This window comes from Nanorana parkeri, unplaced genomic scaffold (genome assembly GCF_000935625.1).
Source record: "Nanorana parkeri isolate BGI_ZX_2015 unplaced genomic scaffold, ASM93562v1 scaffold16, whole genome shotgun sequence".
Taxonomy (NCBI): domain Eukaryota; kingdom Metazoa; phylum Chordata; class Amphibia; order Anura; family Dicroglossidae; genus Nanorana; species Nanorana parkeri.
In genome coordinates, this window is record NW_017306284.1 from 3,859,978 (window position 1) to 3,882,411 (window position 22,434).

The window sequence follows — 22,434 nt, forward strand, 5'->3', positions numbered from 1 at the left end:
GTAAAACCAACAGTCAGTTTAGATATGCGAGAGCGCAGCTGACCCACTATTTATTCCTAGCCCCATCATTAGTGAAAAATCAAGTTACGTGAATCTGTCTCTGTCCAATCAAAGTACAGCGACAGGTTCTCTTAATAGTTCACCTCTTCTGCTACTGACCCTTATCTTGCTCGTGCTCATCAGTCACCCCATTTGCCTGCTGGAACTCCCATGTCTGAGCTTACTAAGGACCTTCACCACGTTCCCCACGTGACAGGGCTCGGACTTTGAACTCTGCATTGGCGGAGGAAAGAGGGGGGTCACATGCACCCCCATTGTAAAGTTTAGGGAATTTCAAGGCCCAGTCTGATAAAGTGGACAATGGAAGAGTGTTGGGAAGGGAACTATCTAGAAGGGATGAAAACAAATGAAATGGCATCAACACTTAACAGGCATCTCCAGGCGGCTTCTACTAAACTACTCAGACCCTGCCACTCCAACATCTACAACAGGGGTAGCCAAACTCCGACCCTCCAGCTGTGGTGGAACTACAAGTCGCATGAGGCATTGCAAGATTCTCACAGCCACAGACATGACTCCCGGAGAGAGATGCATCATGGGATTTGTAGTTTCACCACAGCTGGAGGGCCAGAGTTTGGCTACCCCTGATCTACAACATAGACCCCCATCATTCTGTAGTACTAGAAGTACTAGGAGAAGAACTAGGAGGCCAACTACTCTCCTTGGGATAACAGAGGAATTGTGCACAGGACAGATCTGAATTTCTAACATGAACAGATATTTTCTCACCCATGGGTGGCAGACTTACTGCCCTTTGGATCACAGTGGATCGTTTAACGGAGGGTGGTTGAGAGCCGGTTTAGTGTTCAGGAGACCATACTGCCACCTTCTGAATGTCTGTTTTTCTCCCCAGATCCTGAGGGGGATTTAGCATAACATTACCATGCCACAACTGCGTGCCAAGTGGTTGGCATGTGGCTGCGGCATAGTCCCACTGACTGCAACGGTCACAATTGGCAAGCCAAGCGTGACATGCTGTAGAAGACTTGCCGCAGCATGTGTACAAGCCTGAGCGGCTGTTTCGGTTTTAGTTTCTCTTTAATAAACCATTTTAATGTTTCATGGTGTCAAAAGCCTGATGGCTTTCTGTAAGCAAGACAGTCAGAGTTGGTTTGGACCTACAATAACAAAAAGCTCCCTGGTATGCAATTTATCTTAGAATTGTTCTAGTATTATCCAAGTCACAAAATATTCTATATTTTCATTTATTTTTCCTGTATATTTTTATAAAGATCATATAAAAACAGAAGCCTCCCCTTTTTTTTAAAGGAACACTAGCAATAAATTCAAATTAAAAAAAAAAAAAAAAAAAAAAAAAAAAAAATCTAAAAATGACAACACATGAATGTACAGTTCTAACACTTCAGCATGCGACACTTCTGAGTGGGTCAGATACCTATGTTACCACGCTGACCACTGGTGCCACCCACGGCCAATGTATGACGAGTGCTGCAGTGCCACAGCAGCCAGCTGGTGGGGGGGAGGGGTGTAATAGACCCATAGATGCTTGATGCTCGAGAATCTATCAGCGGTTCTAGATCTGAAAGAGAGCGAAGCTTGGCTGCAATGCAATTGATATTGTGATTATAAAATGACGACTTTCCCTTGCTGTATTCTAAATGTATCAATTTAATCAGATTTAGATTTAAGGCCACATTCACACTGAGCGATGCATATTGTGCTTTTTTTCGGCGCGATTGCTGAATGGCTTTGAGCTACATTGCGCGATATTGAGCGACAGTGAACATTTTATCGCGCTACAAAGCGCGTTTTTTGGGCGGGACTTCGTCGCTGCTACTTTGGGCTGTAACCAAACAGCGATCTTGATGCGACATCATTCTTTCCTTCCATTTTGCAGTGCCGGTAATACGCGATTTCACGCAACACCATTAAGTCTATTGGGGCCGAATCGCACGGCGTCCGCCGAAAAAAGGGTCATGTACAAGCGACAAGCTTCAGCAACGAGCTACAGGCAACATTGAGCCACGAGATGTGAAAAGCTCCATTGGAATGCATTGGACAAACTACATAGCGCGATAAACCGCTCAGTGTGGACGGGGCCTTATAAAGGCAATTTTCACCGTTGTGACCATGTTTCATGTTAGACCCATATTCAGGAGGTAACATTGCAGAGACCTTCTCCCCGAATCATCCTGCATTTTTTTTTTATTTGATGCAAACCTCAGGAATGGATCTGTGAATGTATGCATCCTCTATTCACAGAAACATTTAAAAACATTGCTCTGGACGCAAAGTGGTCAAAGCTGAACTCCAGCCACCACAACTCTCATTTAAACATTGTCATTAAAGGATATAAATCAGCTTTGTGTGCACCAAACGACTTTGCAATACCTTGAAAAAGTAGCAGTACCATCGTTGTGCTATACATAGCCTGTGAAGCGAAGAGTTGTTGGAGGGACCCAGCAGGCTCCACCCACTACAGGCTGCCTTCCGAAAACTACAGGAGGGGGCGGGGACAAGACCAGTCACCCTGCACAAGAAGAGAGAGCAGAAGTTACTGGTCTTTGTTACAGGAAGTTCCTGCACAGAGGTAACGTTTCACATATGACTTCTGTGTTTACAGGAGTTCAGCTTTTATCTGGTTTACTCAATGTATTGGAATTTTTTCTTTGCACTACTCCATTGTGCTGCGTTGCCAAAAATGTTAGATTTTATTTATTTATTTTTAGTGCTTTTCTTTTTGTCCCTGCACAAGGAGAGAAAGTAGTGAGCAGTGTGTGCAGGGCTGAGGAGTGAGATACAGGTGCCTGCGATTTGTGAAGGAGCTGAATCCATTCAGGAGAGAGTGGTGACTGGATTAGGATTCTGAATAAAGAGAGAGATAAGCTCTATACGTTTAGAGCAGAGTATAAGCAGTGTGGTGGGCTGTACAGCCAGAAACAAGGCTCGTGGCCGAGATCCAGCTGGTGAAAGGCCAAGTGGAGCTTCAGGAGTCCATTTGGCCGAGCTGGAGGGAAGAGATGGGCCATTCAAGGAGAAGTTCCGTAATGGTCAGCACTTTGAGAGAATGGCTAAGATGAAGGTAGAGGAGACTCCCAAATCCTGATCCACTGCCCCCCCCAGGCAATGGAGTCCCCCAAAATGGAGGATCAGCCGTTTTTTGGAGATGAGGACGTACCCGATAAAAGGTAAAGCCTGCCAGGCCTCAGTTAGTGACCAAGACTGCTTTCATGCCACTTAATAGTGAGGCCGACACTGACTGTATGGTGCCTCTGTGTGATAATATCTTGTCTAGCAGCACTGTGACTGGAAGTGCGGCAGTTAAGGAAATTGTTGTTTTAAAAATGACATTGCTGAAGTCGGACCACCGTGTTTCCCCGAAAATAAGACACGGTCTTATATTTTTTTTGGCTCAAAAAAAAACACACCAGGTCTTATTTTCGGGGTAGGTCTTATTTTTTAAAAATTTATAACAATCCAAAGTTATTGCAAATCCAAAATTACAAAGTTAAGAATAGGATGATCAGGGCAATTAGGGGTGCCGCACCTTTCCAAGAGCAATTTGGTAACCAGAATGAGCGAAGCGCACTTTCATTCCTCACAGACGGAGTGCATTTGGTATCACTCCGCCTGTGACAGGAGCCGGCGCTATAGAGGAAGCATCGGCTTATTGCGGCTGTGCCCCCTCCGGTGCCACCTTGCTTCCTCTAGCGCTGGCTTCGTTGGCACCGCTGATTCTCTCCCGCTGCTCTTCAAGTTCCCCCTTATGCCACTACCGTCACTGGGAATGGTCACAACTAGGTCTTTTTTTTCGGGGTAGGTCTTATAGTTTAGCAATTCCCAAAAATGGTGCTAGGTCTTATTTTCAGGGAAACAGGGTACAAGATCCAGCCAAGTCCATTAACCCGTCAATTGCTGAGTCTACCCTGCTACAGAAGGTGACTCTATAGTGCTGCATCAGGTGGTGGTTGGTACTGCAGGCAGGAGTGAAATATGCACTGCAGCTGACATAGTTTAACCCTTCTGTGCCTAATATTCCTGCTAGCAGTTCTGTAAAGGGAAAAGATGTGTGCTTGGATAATAAAAGGTGCAACCCCTTGTACCCGATTCTGTGTGGAGCATTGGCCCCGGGAAGCCTTCATTTGCGCAGGTGGTAAGCTCTACACCTGCTAGTGTCATCAGGCCAGGGCTGCAGTCAAGGCAGCATTCTGCTCTCAAACAGACACCCCCACCACAGACTGCTGCTTCACATGCTCGGCATTCTGGCCGTGCATCTCTGCCGTCTGCTGGGGGTCAGATACGCAATGTAGTGCTCCTGAAATGGGAGGGTGGAGCGGTCTCCCCCAATATGTGTCTGGTGGTGGATATAATCCTGGAGATGGGTTTCAGGGCTAATGACCTGTTTGCCTTCATTCATGTGGCTGGGTGCCCCGAGTACACCATCAGCCTCTCCAGACCAGAGGGTCTTGACCTGTTCTGGGAACGATATGAGGCTCAGTGCAGGTCGAGACCGGAATGGAAAAGTCTGACACCAGTTGCTGTGTCGCAGCAGTCAACAGTTAAAGGAGAACTATGGGGTTGAGGCTTTCCCCCATAGTTCTCCTTAGGGTAACGGGAGGACACAAACTAGCGTTCTCCCGTCACCCTAGGCTTAGTATACCGCGAGCTACAGCTGAGACGCCGCAGCATACCGCGAGCTGCTGCTCGCGCTATATAGAGACGCTGCAGCGGATCCCGACAATTATATCTGGATCCACCCAGCTGCGTGAGTGACAGTTGGCTCTGCCTATCTAGGAGGCAGAGCCAGCTGTACCTGCCCCCTCCCCCGTCCGTTCCGCCAGTCAGCGCTGGCGAAGCGGAGAGGGGGGAATCCAGCCCCTCCCCTGTCACGGCAGAGAGCCGTGACAGGATCGAGAGGTGAGCGAACGCCGGTATGTGTTCGCTCACCTCCCGATCCTCTGAGCCGACCAATGATAGTATTCCTGTTCGTGACCTTGAGGTCTGGTTAAGAAATTACAGGGGAAGTACTGACTAAGCCGGAAGTACTTGATACCGAAGAACCGATGTCGGTGCATCCCTAGCAGTGACCGGTCTTTATTACAGGAAGCTCCCGCACAGAGGTAAAGTCTCACACTGGATTACTGCACAGATCTGGAATACATACATAAACCACACAGCGATTGAAGAATACAAATGCCTCTTGTATTGAAGACAATATCTGAATCTCTCAGGGTTTAGTTGTAATACACCAAAAAATATGGAAGAGATTATACAAAATGTCCCATCGATAAAAAGATGAAACGCTAGAATAGCATTTTAATAAATACGCACGCTAGAAATGCCCCGTCCCTTCCCTCTAAGCATGCAGCACATTACTTGGTTGTCCTCGTTTCCATTCATGCGTAAGAAGAGAAAGACACAGCGGAGACAGATTAGCACGCACTCTATTATCTGATGGAGAGCACAGTGTGAATCATACAGAAGAATTAGCTCCAATAACATATGTACCTGACGAATAGTACAACGTCCTACAGGTGGAGAGCGACTCTCGCAGTGTTATGTGCCGCAGCACACAGAATTATTGCCACCACTGCAGCCATAAAGGGATCCGAGCCATTGAATAACTGGGCACAGTTCTGCACCAATAAACAAGGGTGATAAAAATGTACCAGAACAGAAACGATGTGCTCTCAGGACAGGACGGCATCAGACACAATTAGACTGTGCGTTTCACGGCTCGCCGAATTCGCTCTATAAATAAGTAACACCTGCAGTTGTCGCGGCTCATCTGCCCAAGGTCACGTAAATTAGAGGCTGCTAAGAAACGATTTCACAAATGGAGGCTGAGTGTAATGGGATGACAAATTAGTGAGGCTGATTCGGCGCATCGTTACAGAAATGGGGTCCCGGGATCAGCTCCCACCAGGGACTGTCTGAATGAAGTTTACATGGTGCGGCTTGCCTTCAGCAATACAAAAGACATACAGAACACATACAGGAGTGTTAACTGGTTTCTGCCCTATGTGGTCTTAGGCCCCATTTAGACCTTGATGCAGCGGGAATGCACAGCGCGTTCGTGCATGGTTTTTCCCCGCACTTGCTGTGCGTCGCCCATTAATTTCAATGGGCGCCAAACACGTGGGAAAGTAGATCATGTAACAGATTCTGCTACATGCATCCCACATTTTTCCCAGCTGCACTCGGGGTAACTAAGAAGTAATGACACTGCAAGCGCAACACATTTTTTTGACACATTCCGTGAACATGCGTATTTATAGGACATGAATGTGTGAACGGGGACTGCATGAGACACAGTCCTGGTGCCCAACCTGCAACTCAGGGGGTCACATGTGGCCCTTTGGTGTCTGACATTCAGCCCTCAAGCCCTGGCAGTCAGTAGTAAGAGCACGGGTTTGCAAATGGGACTTTAGGGCTTGTCCACACCATGTCCGGACCAGGTCTGGATGAGTTTCTGCACATGCAGTGCGTTTTGATGGATTTTTAAGCTTAAAATGGGCTTTCAGGTGTGGCCCACTGCATTTGCATGCGGTTTTGATGAGTTTACATGCATTTTGGTGCACTCCAGACCAGAAAACAAATAGTGCATGCAGCATTTCCCCCTGCACTGGTGTGAACAGAGTCCAAAAAAACCATAGGAATACATTAGGATGCATGTCAGGTGCGGACAAAAAACGCTCTGGTCCGAACAAGCCCTCAAGGAGAAGTTTAAGTTCCAGCCCTACTGGAAGTTTAACAATTAACCCCCGGCAGTGGGGCTGCTCATTTTGTTCTAGGGCTAAAACAAAGAAAATATACTCACCTGATTCTCCCCACAGCCTCTTCTCCCCCGGTTTCCCGTGTTAAACACACTTACGGATCCCGTGCATTTGTGCCTATTACTATAGCAGGAATGTGTGAATGGAGCCTTATTCCATAAAGGTCGCTTAGGGCAGAAGCCCTAAGTGCTTGTTTGGTTCCCATAGGTTACCCTCTTGCCCCTCGGTACGATTAAAAAAGGAGAAGAAGATGAGGCTACTTACTGGAATACGCTAACAGTGGAGAGACTACACTCCCAAGAAGTGAAAAGGGTAGCGGTGGGCCTATCAACCGCACACACACAACTTTTGGTTTGGCAGATGAATAACAGGACGCCATTTCAATGGACACATAATCTGTATGCAGATCATAATGAGATGTAACAGCATCCACAGGGGTGGACAGATTATTATGGAATTCAGAAGCCCGCAGGATTTCTTTTAGTAGTCAGCATTGACGACAACTAAAGAAAACCTCAAAAGTTAGGCGCCAGGTATCATTTTTAAATAGTCCATGGTCCCATCGCACTCCTGACCCCGTGAATCCCTTCAAGAATTGGGTGCTGCGGTAGTCAACGGGTGGCAGCCGTAACAATCGTGAGCTAAAAGCAGAGACACCCGCACTCCAAATTTGCAAAATACGTCTATTTATTGACGTGCATCGTGGTAAAAAACAACGAACGTTTCGGGGTCACAAAGGATCCCCTTCATCAGGTAAAACAAATCCCAGGAGCCAAGTCGCCAATGCGTCTTAAAAATGACAGCTAAAGCAGAGATACCAGCACTCCAAATTTGCAAAATACGTCTATTTCTGTAGAACGTTTCGGGGTCACAAAGGATCCCCTTCATCAGGTAAAACATACAGTACATCAGGTAACATACATCAGGTAAAACATCAGGTATGTTTTTACCTGATGAAGGGGATCCTTTGTGACCCCGAAACGTTCGTTGTTTTTTACCACGATGCACGTCAATAAATAGCCGTATTTTGCAAATTTGGAGTGCCGGTGTCTCTGCTTTAGCTGTCATTTTTAAGACGCATTGGCGACCTGGCTCCTGGGATTTGTCCAGCCACGTTGTAGCAAAATAGTTGACTGTTTAAATGTCTGACTGCAGCATCACTCCCTCACATATCTACGCTGAATAAAAGCCTTTAAAAAAAAAAAAAAACAGTGATCTGTAAATTTATAAACACAACCAAAAGACATCTCAGTACCAGCGTTCCCAAAAGGGGAGAAGACAGTGTTTAGAATTCATAAAGAAAGTCATAGAAATCTGTCTTGTGATAATGTGACAAAATGGCGAAACTTAACAGATTCATGTATGCGTCCGTATGGCGTGTATGAATCTGTCACCACTCAGACAGAATGGGCTCAAGCACCTCTCCTGTGAAGTGGCGGAGTTTTAGAGGAGTCGACAGAGAAATGGAAACAAATCAATTATCAGTTCCAGAGGAGCTTAAAGACAAATTTTGTCTCAGAGATGGTACACAATAATGACACATGCGGTACAATAAACAACTTACTGCAACATGGAAGAGATCTTATTTACCGCCACTTTCCTAACCACCGATACAGCGCCATTTGTCACAATAGCAGCGCAATGCAGTAAGCCCCCGTTCACTATCGTGTTACGTAAATGTGCAACGAATGTGGGAAAAACACGTGCTTATGAAACATGTGCTTGCGTGTCATCGCGAGTTAATGGCGCCCCAAATGCACCTGGTAAATAAAGCAAGCATTTGTTCCCCGCTTATCTGCGTGTTCAGATGCACATGAACGCAAGGGGGGAAAAAAAAATGCAGAACATGTTGCAGATTTTGCTACATGCACTAGTTGCCACGTTTGGTGCGCGTTCAGGAGCCCTCTGAAATCAATGGGGATGCGCCTCAAACGCAGGAAACTAACAGCCATGAACGCACTTCACCGCGGGGTGTGCTCGTGCAACGCGATCATTTGTTGCACGCACAGTCAGGTACTAACACTGAATTTGGCACAAGGCTTCCAACAAAACGACCACATGTAGGTACTTGAGCCCTGGAGTTCAAGTGCATGTCAAGCCAAAATTGCTGTCAGGGTTTTCAATAGATGGATTTACCTTCACTTCCTGTCTTGTTAAAAAGGGTTTCACAGACAGGAAGTGAGAGAAAATTTGCAACAGGTACCTAAACTGAAATAAAAATCTGACAGGGGTTCTAAACCTCCCCTACTCTAAAATGCTTTTATATTTGTATTTCTGTGTTGGAGACATTCCGTCACTTCCTGTCTGATTATTGGCAGGACAGGAAGTGACAGTAGATTTCTGTAATGGAGCCTCAGACAGCAGTAAAAACCTGACACGAGTTCTAAACCTTCCTCCCTCTATCCAAAATGAAGACAAAAGTTTTGGATGGACAAACATTGTTACAAGACACCCGCCAAACATCCAGCAGCTTCTTAATTTTGAAATGTCAGTTTAAGCTGCAATGACCGGGAACCCTTCCTGCTCATAAACTTACATTTAAGACACTCCCTCTTCAAGCCTAATTCCAATTGCCTGCTGGTGTGCCAACACTGCATAATCAATGCATATTTCAGGTAATTACACTACACTAAATGGTGTGAATGAGTACTAGCTTAAAATTATCCTGTAAAGAAATACTCTGGGCAACTTTTTCTTTCTATTAACCCTTCCAGTGGGGCTACCCCCACAATGCAATGGTTAAGTGCTCCTTTTAGTTTAGGGAGGAAAATAATAAAAAGTTATACTCGCCCTATCCTCCGAGCTGGCTGGGAGCTCAGAGGAGACAGTGATGGTATATCCCTTGGCATCCTCACATCCAATACATTGTGTATAGAACGTCATGACTCAAGGATCCCTAGATCGCTGCAGCAGAGATGGAGAGAGACTGGAAGGACCAATCTAAGGCCTGGTTCACACCTTTCCGTTTTGTAGCGCGTTCAACGCTCTATGAACGCTCTACAAAACGTACAAACTTGAAAATCCCATTGTTTTCTATGGGTATGGTTCACACCTTTCCGTATTTCAGCCCGTCTGAACTCGCTACAAAACGGCCTACGCCCAAAGAAGTACATGTACTTCTTTGGGGCGTTTTGGTCTTGCGTTTCCATTGGGATACAGCCAAGTAGCCCTTGGAAACGCTCGTGGTTATTTTTACCGTGAATCGCGGTAAAAACGCGCGACTCGAAGCACGCAAATTCAATACGCCTAGGTGTGAACCCAGCCTTAGAGCAAGCCGGCTCGGAGGATCGGGTAACAATCACTTTTTTTTTTCTCCCTAGACCAAAACAAACACTTAACCCTTGCAGTGCAGGTGTAGCCCCACTGGATGGGTTAATAAACTTCGCCCAGAGTTCTTCTTTAATCTATTGTATATAAACAGGCTTAGATATATCTTTCGTGTTAACATTGAACAAGTCAATAAAATGATGAGAAATCACGATGGACAGAAGGATGAGATGAAGAGATGCTGAGAATGTTTATGATTCACTCGTAGCTAATCCCAAGGACATAGCATACAAAAGAAAGAAATCCATTTAAACCTGCATACCCTCGTGATGTGTAACGTGTAATACAAATGACGCCAGCTGTTTTTGAAGAAAGAAAAGTTGATTATCAGCCTCTGTCCCAAAGACCTCACAAATGAGTTGTAGAATCTTTTTTAAATAGGAAGCTGTGAAAGGATGGTGAGCTCAGCACAGAGCTTGTCCATCAGCGTAGCAAACCACCCAAATGTCTTTTTCCTTTGCTGCTGACCCTACCTGTCTACCACCACAGGTATGAGGAGATGTCTCTACGGAGACAACTAAGAGTAGAGACTCTAGTAAAGTAGTACAGTAGGGGCTTAATATGGAATTCCAACTTTTAGAACATAAATAAAATAAAATGTACAACTTATAAAAGAAAAAAAGAATATGCATTCATTATTTTTCTTCAGTGGATTGCGGGTGCAATGCTCTGGCTGTTGCCGACTCTTCCTCCCCTCCATGTCTTTACCTCGGTACAAATATTCAGTGACATGGACAGGTGGAAGAGTTAACAGACTACAAGTGTTGTGGCGTCACTGCGCTTGTATTCCATGGATAACCACAAGTCCCTCTGCTGCGATAGCTGATGGAACTTATAGTTTCTCCATTCACAGATCCTGTTAAAGTGTCTGTCTGGGCGGAGCAAGGCAAAGCTGTGCCAAATTAAAAAATGAACACCAGCCTGCGAAGAGAAGAACTTCCCAATTCAGGAAAGTGGTGGCATGGGAGCGGAGATGCGATCTGACCATTTTTCCTGATGCTGAGACATGGTCAGAAAAGTCAAATTAGCCTTTAAAAATCGAATGTCAGAGCTAAAATATTGCATTTTCTCCTTTCAATCACCACTCAGATTTAGGCTTTCTTGGCAGGTTTAATTCCAATGAGTATCTTTGGTGGAAGCAACTTCAGTACTTAAAGTGACATTAAAAGGCAAAAAATGTTTCCCCTCCCCCCAATTTGAATGTTAGCACTTACCTTAAATGATGTCTCTTTTACCGATCTTCCTCCTCTTTCCTGATGTTTTCAGCCTTCTCTCCTGCGGTGCGGCGGTTCTCCGATCCAGCGGTGACTGCTCTGTCCCTCCGATCCAGCGGTGTCTGCATGCGGGTGCACGCGTCCATAGACTTACCTTGCGTCCCTCGTCCCTGCCGAAAATGAGAACTGCGCATGCGCGCGCCCCAAGATCCCTTGCGGGCGCTCGATAAATTTCTCATTTTCGCACGGGACCGCGCACGGAACACAGGGTAAGTCTAAACTGCTGTTTGAGCGATTTTTTGTTTAAACTTTTTGCATATATCTACTGCTTGCTAGCAATAGATATATGCAAAAAAACGGGAGGGTTTAAATATCCTTTAAGTTGACCAAAGACATGGCAGACAAGTCCATGAGAATGATTGGAAGAAGACTTCTGTCCGTCCTCAATCAAACCAAGTCCCACTGATGTACTTCTGCAGCTTGTCCCACAACTTGAAGCAGAGCGGGCAACTACTTAAACCTACTGCTCCTGAAAAGTTAAGTGATCTGAGCATTGTGTGTGTAGTAAGCTGTGTGTGTCTCCACAAACACACAGGGACAGCAACGCAAGTCACTCCTCTGCTTCTCACTCTTCCCTCCCCAAGCCAGTAGATGGACAGCAGCTGGAGAATGCTCTGTCCCTTGTGATATTATATTGGACAGGAAGTTCAGGGAAGCCAAGCTGGGAGAGTTGGAGTTATTCAGAAACATGATGACTAAGTGCTTGGGCAAAAAATAAAAGAACTACTTTGCTGAGTAAATGTATATTTCTTTGAATCTGGATTCATTATTAAAAAAAAAAAGTTTAATACAACTTTAACTGGATGACATTTGCTAAAGTTCTGTGTATCATATACAATTGTTCATGAAATGCTTCACTTTTTCCATCCTTTCCTGCATCTCAATCCTGCTGATCTCCTGCAGCCTCCTTGCACTGCCTTCTAAATCATTGCACCCCAGTGATGACTCAATGGCAGGTTTCCTGATAGTGACAACAGTGGACCATGCTTGTGTAACGTTTTACTGAATCTGTCTCTTGTAGTCCCCATTAGAAGCCGGAGTGACAGGACGACAATGCAGGAGCACGATTGGGAGCCCAGTACAGAACGTTGGTCACTCATAGCAGGGATGTAACTGAACAAGGATCCACATGGCACGATCACCAAGGCGTATCTTGGTGAAAAGCCTTGAAATGAAATCTTAAATATTGAAAACAGCTTCTGAAATGACACTAAAGGTTAAAGTCCGGATGACATTTTAGCCATTGGGTTTACATGTACTTAAGAGCCAATCCTGCAGAGAGAGGGGCTTACACTGAGAACATTACAGCTGCTTCTATTGCTCTGACTCTACAGTCAGATTCACTGCTGGAGAATAACACACAGTCAGTATTGGTGTGAATGAAGCAGCACAGGTCTGTTCTTGTCTTTCTGTTGAGTTAGCAGATAACATCTCCGCTTTCACAAGCTCTCCCCAGAGGCAGTGTGCCCGGAGTTTGCTTTATTTCAATTCTCTATTCTCCAAATGTAAGAAACCACAAATCTTTACACTCAAAAATCAAATTCTACCAATGCACCCCTCTATGTATGATGAATAATAACATAGACATGTCAGGTGTAAAATGCTGCGATTTTGATATACGAACACTTGCAGAACATTCACTTCCTGCTTTCAAAGGGCAAAATGACTTCAGGTTTGTCAACACAATGCACACTGGGATTGCCTTGTCATCAGCAGAGCATTGCTGGGAAAGGTCATCTATAATCTCATGAGATCTCAGGGAATGGCATTTTCCTCCCCTGAGATGATGTGCATGGTCAAGTGTTCTAGTATCATGTGCCAGAGATCCAGGAAGTAAAAAGGAGAGCTAGTAATCTGCCCTTAGTAAACATGGCCACTGTCAGAAGACTGGGGAAGAAAAGAGAAATAAGGGAAGCAAAGAATACAAAGCTGGCAATTATCTAGAAGTTTGTTTGTAGATTGTCATTACTAAACATTTCTAAAAGATGTGTGTGGTTATTTTAAAGCTATGGGTAAAGGTCCGCATTAAGATATAAAGCAGAACTCCAGGCAAAAAGCTAAAATCAGAGGAAATCAAACTCACTCTGCACAGGGCCATTTCTACTTGGTCTCTTCTGCAATGCAATCTTCCTGCCTTTCTGTTCACATGAATCTTCAAAACGTACAGCTCGGTATATAATTCAGACATCTCCCAGGTATCCAGATAAAATTGTTCATAATTGTGCAAATGCGTGGGAGTAGCGCTATTCTGGGCTGGCCAATAAATAGGGATGCACGATACCAGTTTTTCAATATCGAGTACCGATATATTTTTTTTGGTACTCGCCGATACCAAATACCAATACTGGAGGTCCCATTAAGGAAGCTAGGCGGCGTGTAATAACTCGCCACCGGGCTTCGCCTTTTAGAGGGAAGCCGCCTACATGCTCCCTCGTCACCAGGTGACGAGGGACCATGAAGCCGGCTTTCTGGCCAATCAGGAAGCTAGGCGGTGAGTCATTACATGCTGCCCGGCTTCCTGATACCGGAAGCTCAGGTATTGGGATAGGCAGTGGAGCATTTGGGAGAGTACGAGTACTCGCCCAAATACTTGTACCGATACTGGTATTGGTGCATCCCTAACAATAAAGATGCCGAACCCCCGGTGAGGTTGCGGGCTCAGAGGCTCACTTTTCAGAATCCAGCTATATTTAACGATTCTTCGTTTATGGTTAAATCTGTATTTTTATTATTAAAAAGAATAAAATATGGATATATAAAACACAGTTAGATAGAAAACATGACAATATCGTATTCATTACAAAGACCAACGTAGGATAGATTATTTTTTTAGAATCATATCTGATTATAGAAGAAATGTTAGGAGTATATTAGAACAACAATTCTGCATTTGCAAAACTCCATTTCTTGACATTAATAATAGGGACCCTGCAATAGTGCAAATTGTGCATACTGATGGTGGTAGCTGGTGCTTCGGGTCTGATTATATGGGGAATGCAAGAAAGTCATCAAATATTAAAAAGGTATGAACTTCATCATGTAGTATACCCCATAAGGGAGTTCATAGTGTCTAGAGATGAATAAAAACAAAGAAAATGATTCTATGTTTAATAATGTCACAAGAGCAAATGTAAAAGTGGGAGAAAAAAAATACAACACAGGAATGTGCAGGACAAACTAGACATGTGCGCTTCGTTTCGTTCCGAATCGAAATTCGGACGAATTTTCGGAAATTCGGACATTCGGATGTATTAGAATTCCGAATTACAGACATAACGAATGCAAACTAATCCGAATTTCCGTTTCCGAAATTCGGTAGCGGTAGTTCGAACGTTCGTTTCGTTTTCTGTTCTTATTCGTTTCTTATTCGTTTCTAGCAAAGTGACATTAGAGAAGGAAAAAAAGATTTTATACTGCTACCGAATTTCGTCCGAATCCGAATTGACTTTCACACCCGAATCCCGAAAAACGAAATAACACAAATCCGAATTTAAAACGAAACGAAACTAAAACGAATTTTTTGGCAGTGCACATGTCTAGGACACACCCTTTGTGCCATTGCAAAGAAGCAGCCAAACCTCCTCTGAACTGATACTGCTTTCTTGGCTTTCAGCTTCTTAAAAAAGCCCCACTGACTGCACTGGAAATACTTCTTCCACATCTGATTACCAATAAGGGGAAGTTTACAAAAGCACATTTCACACAAAGGCCCGCAGGCCGAGCTGACTTCCCATCACACTGCTGACTCTTTCTTCAGCCTATTTATACTCTAGTAATGATAAAGTCACAAATGAAGTTCACTTTCCATACAAGTGTTAGTAATTCTGGAAGGATGTGAAATCACATGAATTCCAGACGCGGTGTTATGGGAAATCCAGAGAGAACCACATGTAGTATTATGCGTGAGCGGCCTGTGAATTCCATCAGGGACTCTTCCATAGCAGGCCAGACACATACAAAACAAAGCTTTTATCCATGACATCTTACATACCAGTCCTGAGGTCAGTCAAAACATGCACATTCCCTCTACAAATAGGGAAACAGAAATCACCTCATGGAAGCAGAATTCACCGATCACTGACAGAACTCAACAATATCTGAAATATGAGAGCCAAGAAACCAGCCAGCAGGTTTCAACTGATAACGATGGCCATACGCCCTTTATGTTCTCTCTCTACATTATTACACAGGATTTATATAGCGCCAGCAGTTTGTGCAGCGCTTTACAATATAAGGAAGACATTACAATCACAATACCAGACAAGATAGTAAGGAGGGCCCTGCCCGCGAGGGCTTACAATCTAAAAGGGAGGGGCCTGTGATACACGAGGAGGTAGCTGTGTGGGGATGAATTGTTAGAGAAAGTGATAGTTGTGGTTAGGTTGAGGTGGGATAGGCTTCCCTGAAGAGATGAGTCTTTAGGGATCGCCTAAAGGCAGTCAAGGTGGGAGACAAATGGACAGGTTGGGGTAAAGAGTTCCAGAGGATGGGATAGGAGTATCAGTAGATTCCCCCAGAAAACAACTGTTCTCAATGTGCCCCGTTCACACTGTACATGTGCAGTTATGTGCAGAAAAACACAGCTCAACAGACATGGTGTGAACAATGCCTTAGTTACGAGACTTGTCCAACCCTGACCGTAAATGACGCAATGCTACAGGTCTGAGTGTTGCTTGCTAATATGTAGCAATGTAGGTGTACAGTATCAATACAGTTATCACCGTATGAAAAGAGTCGGCAACGTATCAATGACTGATCACTGAACTCTACTATACTACTAAGAAATAGTGACAATGCACATGTGTGCGGCATCCATTGTTTGGCTGAATCAGGAAGTGGGCTGTGGAGGGTTGTTCAAGAAAAGACAGATGGTTCACCACCCATCACACATGGCGACACTGCCTGCCTGCCGAAGGTTAGCCTAACAGTTTGTTCAAATATAGGTGCACATTAGAACAAAGTGCAATTAACCTTTAGGCCCCTTTAAAATGACATCACTGCCCCCCTCCCCATGCACAGATATTTACAGTTTCAATGGGCCCGGCCTCCATAGTTTTTCTTCTGGCCGCGTCTGCACAGCACATTCAATGACTTCTATGGGGCTCTTTTACCTCCGTCTCCCAGCTGGTCAAAGAGTATGTGCTGCGCAGGCACAACCAGGAAAAGGAGAGGTCTGCTGCAGGATGTAAACCATCAGCCGAGGCTGGGCCCATGAGAACTTGGTACGTATTCATCTGTGCATGGAGAAGGATGGGTGAGGTCACCTTAAAGGGGCCTAAAAGTGAACTTTGTTATAAAGCTAGCGGTTTTCGGAACAATAGTGCTCTAGGTAGATCAGTGTTACCCCCACAGCCTCTTCCTTAGTGATTCGAATCAGGGCTCACACACATGTGCACAAACACAGCTATATTTGTGGGTCCCAGGAGCTCCAGCAACTGCATTTTTCTGCCCATATAAATACATAGACAGAAAATGCTATACGTGGGTATGCATGACCCGGCATTTACACGTGCATAAAGTTCCAGAATGTCGACGTTTTGCTTTCGGAAACGTACACCTCTACATGTGTAAACAATGGTACCGGCATTTACACAGGTTCTCATATATATACATTCCTGGACAGAAAAATACACCTGCTGGGGTCCCAGTATTGCAAATACAGGCATTTTTTTATTAAATATGCCCATACACCTGTATTTGTGCATGAGCCCTTGCAGGTCTGGTGTCCCAGGACCAGTTTGGGAAACACAGAAGAAAGTACATTGCCACCATGGCATAACAACAACACGAACTGGTTCAGCAAAAGGACAAGAAATGAATACCCCTCCAGGCCAACACCACAAGGGCTGCATCTTTATTAAAGAGGACCTGAACTCAGTTAATTGTGTTCAAAAAAAAAAAAAAGGCAGGTGTGGGAAACAGAACTAGTCACCAGTATTGCCTGTGGTCTCCCTGCAGCTGAAGATTTCCCCATTTCTGACCCTGTTCTACAATGTGTCACTGTGTAAAGGCGCCATCTTGGTAGAGGCAGGATATTGCTTCCTCACATCAGAGTCTCCAACAAGAACAGTGAGCAGATCAGTAGTGACATCCCCAAATCTCCTTAGACTAAGTCAGTGCCTTAGATATTATACTGCAGATATACAGCTGTGTACCGTAGCTGTATACCAGGACGTGCTCCGCTATCTTTCATGAGGCATTTAAAAAGAGAACTATGAGGTGAGTGAAAAAAAAAAAAATCACTCATCCTCATAGTTCGAGCCGACGTGTGACAATGAAACTCACACGTCAGCTTAATAGATCGGTAAGTGAGCGAACAAAGACCGTCGCCCGTTCACTTCTCGATCATCTACCTGCAGAGAGCAGTGACTGTCAGTCACGGGTCACTGCAGGTATTCCCCCCTCCCCAATCCTCCAGTGCCGAGTGGAGGAACAGACAGGGAAGGGGGCGGGTACAGCTGTCTCTGCGTCTAGATAGGCAGAGCCAGCTGTCACTCACGCAGCTGAGTGGATCTCGACAGCAATGTCAGGATCCATCCCGGCTGCAGCGGTCTCAGTATACCGTGAGGTGTAGCTCGCGGTATACGGAGCTTTGGGTCACGGGAGGAGGTTAGTATATGTCCTCTCGTGACCATTAATAGAACTATGGGGAAAAACCTTTACCCCATAGTTCTCTTTTAAGGCCAAGAAGTAGATTTTTCAGGGCACAACCTAGGCACAATAAATTCCAAATCTTCCCTATAAGATAGCAAACCCTCTTTAAATTTAGGTTCAAATAACCGAAAACTGAAGCAAGCTATGTCCGCTCTTAGCTGTACATTGTGCCATCAATGCAGCAAGGAGACGTGCAGTGCTTTCTAGACAGGATCTTCCCAACACAAGCATGCCGAGTGACTCTCCTCTGACTCCACGCTGAGCTGATGTAGCGTTCCTTAACCAAGCGTCAGGAAAGCAAGCCGAGATGCTCAATTAAGAAAATCTTGGCAGGCAAAACGCCCATCTGAAACCAACCTAAAAATTCATGATTTTATTGGCTTGCCTTACAATGTTTAACCCTGAAATGACCTAACTTGCAGTGCAGATCCCAATCTATGCCCCCCTTTTGTTTCACAGGTTAAAGATCCCATGACTCTGAGGACATGTCCTAAAGCAGCGGTGGACAACTCCAGCCACCCAGCTATTGTGGAACTACAAGTCCCATGAGGCATTGCAAGACTGACAGTTACAGGCATGACTCCCAAAGGGCATGTTGGGATTTGCACTTAAAAGCACAGCTGGAGGGCCGGAGTTGCCCACCCTTATCCTAAGGTGTACCCATGAAAGTACAAATTCTTCAGCCACAGTCTCAGTGAAGCCACGAGTGGTCAACCACCCAGCAAGTGATCACAATCATTTAAAAAGGGATTTTGTAACAGAAGTGAAGCAAAGAAATGCTCCGTCATAAAACCACTGCCCGACGCTGATCACATCTTTGCGCTTTTTTTCTGATGCGTTTTCCATTTAAAACAATGGAAAGGTTTTTATTGCCGTCTGTGTCCCTCTTGGAGAGATTCACGCTCTCTATTTGTCCTGCTGATTGTGAATACCGAAAGTGACAGAAAATCCCAAAACTTGAGTCATCACTAGAACCGAATAGAGGGGAAATCTTCCAATGAGGACACTAGTTCTGGTGACCAGCAGGGATTTTCCTCACTTTGGAAAGATTCTTCTCACTTTCTGTTGTGACTATGGGACAGGAAGTGAAGGTAAATCTCCCCCATGAGACAACGATGGCAAAAAAAACCCAAAAACCTTGAACAGGGGTTACAACCCTCCCTAAAGCTGGCCATAGACTGCCAAGTTTGCTGGTTCTTGTGTTCTGTCCGGACCCCTCGATCAGCCAATGAGCTGCCGGCTCTGTTTGGGTATTCTGTCAGCGACAGGTGGCCATTCTCAGAATACAATGAAGAACGGGAGATTCCTTGATCAACGCTGGTAAGTATTGATGAAGGAATTTGTTATATTTTCTTTGTTCAGCCTGCAGGTTGAACGAAGAAAACATTACAGTGCATAGCCAGCTTTACTCTATCAGGCACCTCAACGGCTGATGGAGCCGTCCTGAACAGGGCGCAACCGCCGGGGGACTTCAGGACTCTTCCACCCCAGAGTCTGCGTGGACGAAGAAGCCCTGGAACCGAAGAGAGGGAACCCCACTGTCTACACAGCAAGGTGACCGGCCAGGAAGAGGACCTGAACACAGAGCCGCACAGAGGGGAGACCCGCGACCACAAGGCCGACCGGTCAGGAGAAAAAAAACAAACGTGACGAGGTTCCTGGACGGTAGGAAACACAAAGAAACTGAGGTATGATGGGGTGGGAGGGTATTTAACTGTTTTTTAATTGTGTTTCCTGTTGGAGGAGCCAATCATCTCCGGTTGCTGGCCTGGTAGATGATTGGAGAAATAGGGTTCATCTCCACCTGAAGAAAATAAAATCTTATCTAGGTTTTGTATAATTTTTGTTTTTTTACTCACCAGTCACCATAGCCAGAAAAAGCAGCAGTAAGGACACCCATCCATGTACAGGCTGCCCGCCCAGTCCCATGACAAACGTGCCTGTTGGGAAACATAATTATTTCAGATGTAAAATCCCAGCTTTGGTCTCACACAGACACACAGACACACACAGACTCTTATTGCTGATCAGAGAAGCGATTTTTCAGATGTCATATTAGCAAAACAATCTATTATTCCCCAAGTGCACCGGAGTTCTGCTTTAAAGCAAACCTGTGCATTGCCAATGCAGGACAGTGAATGGGATGTATTTGCTCCCCCACCCTTCCCCTGGATATACTTACTTTTCCTTTGCTCCTCACATCGAGTACTCGCAGGTATTGAGAAGCACATGACAGAATTAGGCCAATCAGTGTTGTCACACAGGGAGTCTACAGCCCTGCATAAGCTTTAATGCCAGTGATTGGCAGCTTACACAGGGCTTTCCTTTTGCTGCTGGTGGCTGAACAGGTCAATGGGGGGAGTAAAAGGAAGCCAAGTACAATGAAAGTAGCAGGAAATGCATGCGCACTTATTTCGCCAGGCTATCGCCTGTGGAAGTATAACCCAGCGTTCAAGATCTAGTATCCTACTCCTGCAGGTGGCAGAATAACCCAGCAATCAAGATCTAGTGTTCTACTCCTGCAGGTGGCTGTATGACCCTGTGATCAAGAACTAGTGTTCTACTCTTGTAGGTGGAAGTGTAACCAGCAATTGAGATTGGGTATCCTACTCCTGCAGGTGGCAAAATTCTACAGCGGTCAAGATCTAGTGTCCTGCTCCTGTAGGTGGCAGAATAACCTAGTGATCAAGATCTATTGTCCTACTCCTGTAGGTGGCCACATAACCCTGTGATCAAGATCTAGTGTCCTACTCTTGTAGGTGGCTGCATAATCCAGCACTCAGGATCTAGTTACTACTCCTGCAGTTGGCAGTATAACCCGGCAGTCAAGATCAAGTGTCTCTTCCCAGTGGTTAAGATCACTGGGAGTGGTACAGCTTTTTGCTGTGTCCTTCAATGAACTGAAGAGAAAAAAAACAAATAAAAAGGTAAAATGCGGCTTTCAACTAATAAAGGGCAAATTCATCAAAAATAAGATGACCGTTCCACAAGATGTTCACATGATGTTTGTGAAGTGAACTTTTGTAGGGGAAGATTATCCGGAGTTATTGCAGTGCAGGCAGTCTGTCGTACAGAGATATCCCTTTGTAAATAAGCCTGTGAAACTTACGATGGTAGTAGTACTAAAAAAGAACCAAAACCCACATGCTGGCATTGCCAGGGAAACGGGGAAGTTTGAAGGATCTGGGCGGCAGAGGTTCTGCATGAAGACGGAGCTCCGGAGGGGGAACAATGGGGCACTATGTGGCCCTGCCAGCACAGCTGTAAACAGCTGGATCCAATTCAGACTGGCAGCGCAGGGTTAAACCACAGGGCTCCATTTACAATGTCCACACCGCGCTCGGAGGGATTCTGCAAACTAAAACTGCACAAGGTTTCACAAAGGAGCCGCATTTTAAGTGCCATGAAACCCTCCACATCATATCTGTATAGCAGAGGACAGTGCACGGTCAGAGACCTGCATTAGGGCGCTCCTATAAGCGCAGGCACCATCTTGCTTTGCGCCGTTTCATCGCACTTCTGGCCAGGGAGTGTGCAATGATAACAGTACAGAACAGGGGTAGGCAACCTTGACATGGCAGCTGTGGAGAAACTACAAATACCATCATGCTTGTGGCTGTCAGTCTTGCTAGGCCTCATGGGACTTTTAGTTCCTCAACAGCTGGAATACCGAGGTTGCCTATCCCTGATATTGAACATCCTTTGATCCTCCTCTGTTGGGACTACATATCCCATGATGCCAAGCGCTAGTGGCCAGTCTGGTCCTCTCTTGCTGCCTGTGCATGTCAGCACAGGGAGCGTCCAGACGCTGGCTTGCGGTCTCTCTCCCGGGGTTGCACGCGCGAGGGTGGCTCCATAGGACCCTGCAAAGCAGGGCTGTAGCTACCATGGGGCAAGAGAGGCACTTGCCTCAGGCGCGGCCTGGCTGTGCCCCCCTCGTCCTTGTTGCCATGGTGAGCACAGGGCGCCATTGGTAACATGGGTGCCAGAAGGCTAGTCTGTTTAGACCTCTGATATTTCCCCGAAGCCCCCCCAACAGTAAAATAAATAAAAACAACAACACACACACACGTGCACAAAGACTATACATTTGTTTTGGACGAAATGAACGGAAGCTAACACTTTTTTCATTATTTTCGTCAAACAAAAACACATTTTTATGCTATTTTGGATTTGGCCACCAGCGTGCTCTGCGCATGCGCGTCGCCATCCTGGATGCGGGGCGCAGGATGTCACATACCGCACACATCTGTTGGGGGGGGGCACAATTTTCTGTTCTTGCCTCGGGCGCAGAAGGCGCTAGCTACAGCTCTGCTGCAAAGCAACAGAACCACCAGAGAAGAGGAAACCTCGCTGGGGATCCTTGAAGGTGGAAGGAAAGC

General features: G+C 45.5%; 1 protein-coding gene across 1 annotated transcript in view; it reads right to left on the bottom strand.

Annotated features, from left to right (window-relative positions):
- The window catches only part of LRP12 (LDL receptor related protein 12), a 48,394-nt gene extending 28,406 nt beyond the window's left edge, over positions 1-19,988 (bottom strand). The window contains exon 1 of the mRNA XM_018559464.1: positions 19,912-19,988. Coding sequence (XP_018414966.1) covers positions 19,912-19,981 — 70 coding nt within the window. The 5' untranslated portion in view covers positions 19,982-19,988. The remainder of the gene's footprint in view (positions 1-19,911) is intronic.
- Positions 19,989-22,434: the final 2,446 nt, after the last annotated feature.